Raw genomic sequence first — 9,834 nt, 5'->3', positions numbered from 1 at the left:
TATTAATATGATTAAAGCGATATATCACAAACTAAATATATCACAAACAGCTAAGGTGATGGTAAATGGGAACATGACACAGAACATTGATATAAAAAAGGCACTAGACAGGGATGTCCACTGTCACCGTTGCTATCTTTACTGACTTTGGACGTATTAGCCAGAAACTTTAGACAAGATGAAGAAATAAAAGGAATGGAAATTAAAAAAAAAGAGAAATATAAGCTGCAGATGTTTGATTTGGTCTTTGTACTTGAAGACCCAGTACAAACTGGATTGAAGCTAATTAGAAAGATAGAAGAATATGGGGAAGTTGCAGGACTCAAAATAAAAACAAGACAAAATTTTTAGTTAAAAGCCTCAGATACACAATAAAGAGTGTTGATGGAAATAATTGATATACAGATAGTAAAAAAGTGAAGTACTTAGGAATACAGCTAAAAGCAAAATGTGCAATGATTAAAGAGGATAATTATATGAAACTGATTAGATTTGGAGAAATTGAAAGATCTGCAATTGTCATTAACAAGAAGAATAGCTACTATAAAATGAATATTTTATGCAGGCTATTATATTTATTCCAAACAATTCCAATAAAATTTGGGGAAAATATTTTGAAGAACTAAATGAAATAATATTAAAATATATTTGGTTAGGGAAAAAAGCAAGAATAGGTTTGAAAATGTTGCAAGACTCCAAAAAAAGAGGGGGCTTTTGGTTGCCAGATTAGGAATTGTATTATCAGGCTTGGTACTTACATGGGTGAAAGAATGGATTAATTTGAGGCACAAAAGACTATTAACTCTAGAAGAACACGACTCTCAATTAGGTTGGCGTGCTTTTTTATGGTATGGGAAGAATAAGATACCAAGCTACTTTCAAAGACATTATGTTAGAAATGCACTGATATCGGTATGGGTTAAAACTAAAGAACAACACTATCTAAAAATACCAGTCTGGCTTTCCACAATGTAAGCATTGTTATTAATATGGAAAAAAATGTAAGATATAAAGAAAGATATTCTGAATGAAAAAGGGGAACTAAAAACTAAACAGGAACTTAGGAGTGAAGGGATGGACATTGCACGGTGGCCACATGCAGATATGAGAAAGATGCTAAAATGTATGGTTTTAATAAAGAATTAATAGAATTGGGCCAGATATTAACTGGAACGGATAAAAAACTGATAAAGAAAATGTTACCTATTAAGTATTAAACTTGAAAGTAAGCAGGTAAAGGAGACAATGATTGTTTGGGTTAAAATTTTTGGATATGCAATAGAACTGGATAAATGGCAGAAATTATGGGAGAGAAATGTTAAATTGACTATGTCAACTGCATATAAAGAAAATTTGTATAAAATATTCTATAGATGGCATTTTGCATCAACAAGACTGGCAAAAATGTATAAGGATAGATCCTCTAAATGTTGGAAGTGCAATCAAATATTCATATTACCATATGTGGTGGACATGCCCAAAAGCTAAAAAATATTGGATGAAAATACATATTTGGTTGGAAAAAATAATAAAGCAGCATACAGACTTGAAACCAAAAATATTTTTATTGGACATTCTGCTGAAAAAATATGACAAAGGGACTATATATTTGATTTTACATATACAAACTGCAGCCAGAATTGTATTTGCACAATAGTGGAAGTGCAATGAGATCCCAACAAATGAAAGTGTAATTAAGAAAATATTAGAATGTGCAGAAATGGATAGACAAACGCTTATTATTAAGGACAAAGGACAAACTGAATATTTTTCGATATGGGATTTATTTTACCAATGATTAGATAATAAAAACAGAAGTTAGAAATATGGGAACATAAAAAGGATAAATGTTAAAATGGAGATTTGTTAAAGTAGATAAGCTAAATATTATTATAGTAGTAATGCTATTATGATGAATGCTATTGTAAACACTTTGAGTATGATTGCCTAAAAACAATTGTACCCAGACAACATACATACTGTTTGATTAAAATTGAATTTGTATATGTTATACAAATAAAATAAATAAAACATGAGAATAGAATAGAAATAGAATTCTTTATTGGCCAAGTGTGACTGGACACACAAGAAATTTGTCTTTGGTGCATAAGCTCTCAGTGTACATAATAAAGAAAGAAAGGAAAGGAAAGGAAAGGAAAGGAAAGGAAAGGAAAGGAAAGGAAAGAAGGAAGGAAGGAAGGAAGGAAGGAAGGAAGGAAGGAAGGAAAGAAAGAAAGAAAGAAAGAAAGAAAGAAAGAAAGAAAGAAAGAAAGAAAGAAAGAAAGCCACTATCATGCTAACATTGACAATATAAATGCATTTTCACAAAAATAAAAATCATCTGAAACCAGGAGAATCCATAACAAAGGATTCCTGTGTATCAGTTTCTTGATAGATAACAGCAAATGTTTTGAAGTTTCAAATGCTGCCTAACTGGTTCATCAAGCAGATCAGCCAGAACATTCTGGAAACTAATAATTATTAACTACAGAAACAGTTCAAAGATCATAAAGGAATTAATTTCTAAAGGTTAGGGAAAAGCATGTAAAAGGACACTTTTATCCAGAAGTTCAAATGTTCTCTCTCATTGTTTGAATATCTATAGATGGTTTCTTTGCATCCAGAGTTTTGTTGGAATATTGAGTGAAGGAAAAAATTATTCATGCATGTGATGACACCTACACTGTCTCTTTGTCTATGAAATTGTTCCAAAATAAGTCAATTATGAGAAGGAATTTCAGCTTTGGACCTTCTCTATATGAACAACAGCAATTTATATTAAATAATCCTAACCAGTAGCATACAAAAATATGTGCTGTTAGTCCATTAAATTAAGTAAAAGCCTTCTATCAAACATGCCAAGGGAAGAGAAAATGTTATCTGCAGCCAGCTTTACTCCCAGATAATATGGTGGAAGACAAATGAAAAGATCAATTCCAGTTCCTCTAGGCCAGTAGTCACCAACCAGTGGGCTGGGGACCACTTGTGGTCTGCAAGAAAATTCTGGTGGTCCGTAGAGAAATGTCACTCCCAAAGCAACCTCCAAACCAATTAATCTAAGCTGTGCAAGAACACAAGGCTGCGCCGCCCACATGGCCCGCGGGAACAAAAGACTTGTGTCACTTACATTATGAACAACACGAGATAGTGAGGGGAGGAAGGAAAGGGCGGAGGGGGGGGGAACTTGCTCCACTTGCCCCACACGTCTCGTCTGGCCACCAGGCTGCTTCTTTCCATTTCTTCTTTTGCTTTTGGCTACATGCAAGGAAAGCAGCTAAAGTCTTTCTCTCCCCCAAACTCCGCCAGAAATGAGTCTTTGGGACCCTGCAAGGAATCCTGCTCCAAGAGGCTGTACTGGTGCTACAAGTCTCACAAAGACTAATTTCTGGTGGTGTTTGGGGGAGAGAAAGAAAGACTTCTACTGTTTCTGCTCTCTCTCTCTCTCTCTCTCTCTCTCTCCCTGAGAACAGAGCTGGAGATGCTATTCTATGATCCCAAATAAAGAATGATCAATTGATCAAATGGGGTGGGGAATTTCCTTGCAACTTTTTGGGGGGATTTTCCCAGGGTCTCTGGTCTGTAGGATTTAAAATTATGAGTTTGGTGTCCCTGAGATCCAAAAGGTTGGTGACCCCTGCTCTAGGCAGCCTTGCTCACTTGCCTATATGAAAGATTATGAGGAAAGACACAATTTATAGAGTGCACTAAGTCATGATTTACTACCCTTAAACTACCCATAAGCCAAAGACTGAAATAAAATATATACTGTACCTTATCTGCTTGTGTAGAATACTGTGCAGCAATCTCTGCATCCTCTATGGAGAAATAGTCATTCTTAATCAAGTTGTCAATCAAACACTGGGTGTTGCGGATTCGATTGACTAGCAATTCTCTGTGGACTTTCAGTGACTTTATGAAGGACAATGAATCTCCTCCTGCTGTAGCTTTATGTGTAATTTTTGTTTTACCAGCTAGCTGCTCTGCCATTATAATAAGAGGCTGTGCCTTCCAAACGCATACTTGGGCAGCTGCATATGTTAAGGGCTGATTTCAACACGACAATCAATGCCTCACTTTGGTGATTCTGCAAAGATAACAGTGTATTACAACATTCAGCTTTTTAAAACTTTAGAGCAGTGGTTCCCAAACTTTTTCAGTCCACCACCCCCTTTGTGCTAAAAACTTATCCTCAGTGCCCCCCACCCAGGGGTGGGATTCAAATTTCTTAACAACTGGTTCTGTGGGCATGGCCTAATTTATGGGTGTGGCTTGGTGGTCATATGACTGGATGGGCGTGGCTTGGTGGTCATGTAACTGGGTGGGTGTGGCCATGTGACTGGTAAAACAAATACAAGTGGTCCTCGTTTAATGGCCAGTTGCTTAGCAAGTGTTCTAATTTATGACTGTCCTCCCCAGAGCTACTTGACCTGTTTTTGGAGTTTTGATAGCCATGCGCTCTCTCTCTCTCTCTCTCTCTCTCTCTCTCTCTCTCCCTCTCTCTCTTCTAACTTTGCTAGAGCAGATGGTTGGACTAGATATCTCATTCACTTTCTCCTCCCTTCCTTTCTTTTTCTTTTTTCTTTCTTTCTTTCTTTCTGTCCCTACCTTCCATCCCTCCCTCTTTCTTTGTCCCTTTTCTTCCTTTCTCTCCCTTTTTCTTTCTTTCCCTTTTCTTCTTGTCTCTTCCTTCTCTTTCTCTCTTTCCCACCCACCCCTCTCTCTGTCCCTTCCCTTCCTCCTTTGTTCTCTCCTAAGCTAGAAGAGCCACCTGAAACACACACACACACTCTCTCTCTTCAAACAAGGTAGTAACTCGGCTCCCTGGTCGCCTCTCCCCCTCACCCCTAGCAGGCAAGGCCCAGCAGCTGCAGAGAATCCAAGCGGGACCCAAGCAGCAACGGGTCAGCCATGGCTCGCCTTCCTCTCAGCCACCAGCAAGCCAGGCAAGTGGGGTGGGGTGGAAATTGAATTGCGCCCTGCAAGGGGCCCATCTCGAGCACTCCTCTGCCACCCCTTTACCTCTTAGCACCCCCCTGCTGCCCCCCTTGCCTCTTAACACCCCCCTAAGTCATCCCCCCCAGGGGGCGGTACTGCCCACTTGGGAACCACTGACTTAGAGCCTTCTTTCTGGTCCATTTTAACATTCTATACTTGAGTGTTAGACAGAAGGTGGTTCCACAAAATCCAGTTTTATAAGAAAATATGTGAATGAACCTGAGACATTAGTGGACATGTTTTACTTTGTCTTGCTGTTTTACTTTGCTTACTTTCCATCTCTATAAATTTTAACTGGTACATTCTTAAGGCTTTATTGCTTTTATGTGAATTGCTGTACTATGTTGCAGATTCCTGGTTGTAAATAAACTTTCAATGTCTTAATAGATTAAGGTTAGAAAATCAATGGTCATCTTGCTAGATATCTTGCTATGCCTACCTCTAAAACAGTTCTACTGAAATCAATTCTGATTTGTCCCACTGTTTTTAGTGGTACTACTACCCTAATTATGATTAAATCTAGAATCAGTCAACCAGAAGCAAACTATTCATACTTATTTGGAAGTTAGTATATGAACACTGTACAATGGCTAATTTAAACTATAATTAATTTACAAAATAAACCATAATGACTGGCTTCATGCGTAGGGCTTAATATGTTTCAGTGAGAAATAAACATTTTTAAGTTACAGTGGTTGAACTAATACAACATGCAAGGTCAAAACCAACAAATTTTCCAGTTGTTTTATATTGATTTACATTGTAAGAGATCAGTCAAGAAATTTAAAATATTCACATTTTAGTTTTTATGAGAATAGGACAAGTAAACTACTTTTATTTTGTAACAACTTTCACTTCTTGTCAGAAAAATATTCTGGTCATTTTAGAAAAACCCATGTTTCTTGATTTACTCACATTTGATTTGCTTCCATTTAGCTAACTCTTTTTCAGAACAGAGGAGGAAGAAAAAAAGGGGAACAAAAACAACTGTTGTGGCAATAATCATGCTGCACTTATTTAGAGAGTTCATTCAAGCAACATCTCTCACTATAGACATATTAGTAAATGAGTAAGAAATCTAAGAGGGAAAACATCTCAAGAATAGAGATCTCAGGTTATAATACAATGGGCACATTCAGAGTATTTAATTATTTAATCATAGGTATTCCAACCAGTCACTTAGCAATCTTTTGACATTATGATGGTCTTCCTGGGGGTACTTACAATCTGGATTCAAAATTCCAATGGTTGCCCTTCCTCAGTCACATGATCACACTTACAGATGATTGCAGTGCTCTGCAGTCAGTCAGCCACCACCACCTGATCATGATTTTCAATGCCTCCTGCCAGCTTCTGAGGAATCCAGCAAAAGTTGCTTGTGCTGATAGTTGTTTTTTTTAACCTCCCATGCTCATTCATTACATAGTTACTGAATTTCCAATCTTCTTTTCCCCATTTTATTTTTATAGTAAATATGTGACATAGATAGACAGTGCCTCCTCCTAATAGAGCAGGATGTCAAACTGGTGGCCCAAAAGCCAGATGTCACACTCAGGCTGTACCCACCCCAGCTCCGTGAATGGGAAAAAAAGTTGCAAAATATCATGTGACGGCAACATGACATGGCAAATTTGACACCCATGTAGTAGAGCTTTAGAGTAAGTATCTGCATCACTGAATACATTACCATATCTAGTTAACAATCTGATTATTACAGTCTACTGGCTCTCTTCCATTCATTCTTCCACTGAATTGTGCTCTAATTGACCAATTCCTGGATCTTAAAATGTAACATTAAGAAAAAGTTTACAAATTCAGACTGCTAAACAAATCATCAGCTCCTAACTTTTAGAAATTTGGTATTTCCATTCCATTGTTAAAGTTGGAACTAAATCCTTCCATACTTTAGGCAGCTCAAATGGAAGCTTGTTTAAAACAAGATGTCTATCATCTTTGGCCTAGCATCTATCATATACCAACCCATATCAGCTGGAAATCCTGAGAGTTGTCATTGTTATATCTACACAACAATAGAAGAGGGAAGGTTGTTTCCAATTTTAATTTAATGTTATTTTTCCACTGCTGATATTTTTATACACAGAGATGGGTAAGAAAATTTTTAAAAATTATTACAACGAGCAAGTTCTCTTGGAAAACTTTTCTACACTGAAAGCTCTCAAATAAAATTATTTAGATAATCAACTGTGAAATAAGTTGAATTCTTTTAATACAGTACTTCTCATTGTTGCACCTCAAGAAAATTAAACTAGTTAAGACTAATTTGGGTTTTGTCTTAACTCAGAACTTAAAACCCATTCCATGTACACCCTGGCAATAAGAAACTCTACTTAGCCTTTTGCCTAGCTTGGTCTTGAACTGCTTAACCACAATTTATAGCTTAGATTTAAGCTATTTGTTCTAGAAAACAGGCAGCTGACAGAAAGACAGAAGCTAACATCTGTGATAGCTGCTGTGGTGGTAAAATCATTGTTAATCGGAGAGACAGTCATTAGTCCAAACTCAATCTGACAACTCCATGACTAAATAGTTTCACTTTGGGTCTGTCTTATCCAATTGTCTAACTACTGTACTAGGCCTATGGCATGGAACTGACTCCTTCTGGTACCTTGAATTTTCTCTCCATTCAGCCACAGTTAACACAAGTAATGGCAGGGGATTGTTAATATTGTAGCCTCAAATGTCTGCTAAGTACTATATTGCCTATCCCTGAAGTACATTAGGTTAGTTTTGGTCTCTTCTATATTAATCTCTCTGACCTGCCTTCTCTTAAGTCCGGAGCTTGTATTCACAGCTCCTTCAGCACAATTGTGTCATACTTTGTAGCAACAGCTTGTAATTTGGAGTCACTTGATAGATAATCCACCACTACCTCTGTGGTGGTTGTGAAGTCACCCACCAAATTCATGCATCATTCCATGGTTTGCAACTATGATCCTGTGCTAGGAATTAGTGTTAAAAACTGGTTCTCTCACTGGAATTGATACCGCTATAGAGTTCCCTTCTATCTGCTTGAAGTGTTATAGAATTTGACTTCCTATCTCATTATCAGCAATAAGTCTGCTTCACAATGCTGGCTCCTGATCACACATCTTGCTGCCATCTGCATCTGACAGTAGTTTCAGCCCTATACATTTTCTGAAGTCTGATTTAGGAAAGGCTCGCACATGTTTTTAAATATTACTCTTATCTACACCCCACCCTTTGATCAAAACTCACAAGCTTTTAAAGCACTGCAGTTTGTTAGCATCTGATGTCAGTGAATCTTAGCTAATGTTCTGCAAATCTGATTTGCTGTGACTTTCTGAAAAAAGGAATAAGAGTACAGCTGATTTTGGGAAAGGATGTTTTTCTCCTTTTTATCAACTGCTCTCAGAAAACACTTCTCAAGAATTTTTTCTTGGATATTCATTGCCTCCCTGTTCACGTTCACTGATAGATTAGAAGTTGACATTTTCCCCAATATCTATTCTCCTTTCCATGAAGGGTTCACATTTCTTTCCTACCAGGCGTTCCAAAGCAGGATTTGCACGTTCGGTTTTAACAGCCTATCTTCCCTCACTGTCAGACTCTGGGACCGTCAACAATTTAACCGATTTGAACCTAACATACATTTACTCGCGCGCTTTTCCAGTGCCACTTACCAATTCGAACGACAACTTCCTTCCCAAGACGCTCAGAACTATTCAAGGATTTGCAAACAAGAGTTTAAGCGGTGCCGAAAAGAGCAGCGACCTTTCCTTTTCCGAGTTGCATTTGAGCCGTTTGTAAGATGCTGAACGCAACCCTCATTGCCTCGCCTCGCCCAACGAACAGCGCAACTACAATGAAACGAAAGTCATTTGAGCTCTACTCAAGCTTCTTTGCCAGGCCTCAGGTCCAAATTCCTATGTCCCCGCAACCCCAGGGGCCTTTTTTCCCGTTCCCCGTCAGTTTTCATACGTTCTTTACACTCCCACACCCACCAATCTCGGGACGCACTTCAAACATACCTGCATGTGGATAGTCAGGGGTGGCGAAAGAAAAAATAGCAAAGGCGGAGCGAGGGTCGGGGCTGATCAATCGGGCTTCCTGCGGGCGCGGCGGGAACTAGATCGTCAAAGTAGAGGAAACTCCACGCCCTGCCTTTCCTCAGTCGAAACCTCCGCCCCCAAGATCCCTGCCAGGACAACACTCCGACTCTTCCCTATTGGCTTGGGTCAGCCTCTTGCAGGATTGGAAGGAAGCCAGCAGAGGTCCTCGCATTCGAAATTTTATGAATTTCACTTCATAATATAATTAATTCTTAAAACCAGCAATGCTGCCTAAAAACAAGTAGCCTGTTTGTCTCTATAAAATTTAAACCTTACCTGTACTTATCCCTAAATTTAATGGAAGCTTAGATTAAGTTTCCTGGGGCGAAACAAGACTATGTGGGCCCCCTCCCCACCACCCTGTGAGAGGCTCGTTAAAAAGGGGGGCTGCCAGGGCAGCGAAGCACATGGGGAAGCGTGGGGGGGGGGGGAGGTGAGGACGAACTACAGAGAAGCGGTGTTGGGAGTCCGTGCAGCCCACAAGTAGATTTTTTTCCGACTGGAAGAAGAATGATTCACTCTATATGAATGAAAGAAAAGTGGCGTTTACCTCGCTCATCCCCACGTCGCTCCTCCGGTTTATCCTCCTGCGTTTTAAAGCCATTTCTTGCCAGTTACCCTTTGGCACAGATCCTCCAATTAAGCTAACAGTGACGCCTCCTTCCTTTTAGCGTGAAGGATTTCGACAGGATAAAAAGTGGAAATTCATTCTTTAAGAACTGGGGAGAAGGGTGGAGGTAGAGGTCAT

At 38.8% G+C, this 9,834-nt stretch overlaps 1 protein-coding gene across 22 annotated transcripts in view; it reads right to left on the bottom strand.

Annotated features, from left to right (window-relative positions):
- The window catches only part of NOD1 (nucleotide binding oligomerization domain containing 1), a 99,866-nt gene extending 90,032 nt beyond the window's left edge, over positions 1-9,834 (bottom strand). For 16 of the 22 annotated variants that reach the window (XR_015740342.1, XR_015740345.1, XR_015740343.1 and 13 more), the window contains exons 1-3: positions 9,006-9,151; positions 8,658-8,834; positions 3,772-4,084 (exon numbers count right to left, since the gene is read on the bottom strand). Coding sequence is in view for 15 of the 22 variants with exons in the window: in XM_087917779.1 (XP_087773905.1) it covers positions 3,772-3,987 (216 nt within the window). In the remaining 7 variants the exon portion in view is untranslated. Of the gene's footprint in view, positions 1-3,771; positions 4,085-6,219; positions 6,349-8,657; positions 8,835-9,005; positions 9,152-9,636 lie in introns of those variants that run through there. The other 6 variants (XM_087917786.1, XM_087917793.1, XM_087917777.1 and 3 more) reach the window with 5 other exon arrangements.

The sequence above is a fragment of the Pseudonaja textilis genome, chromosome Z (assembly GCF_049901715.1).
Source record: "Pseudonaja textilis isolate UNSWEBS1 chromosome Z, rPseTex1.2, whole genome shotgun sequence".
NCBI lineage: Eukaryota > Metazoa > Chordata > Lepidosauria > Squamata > Elapidae > Pseudonaja > Pseudonaja textilis.
The sequence above is the reverse complement of the archived record's forward strand: the minus strand, read 5'-3'. Positions and strand labels throughout refer to the sequence as shown.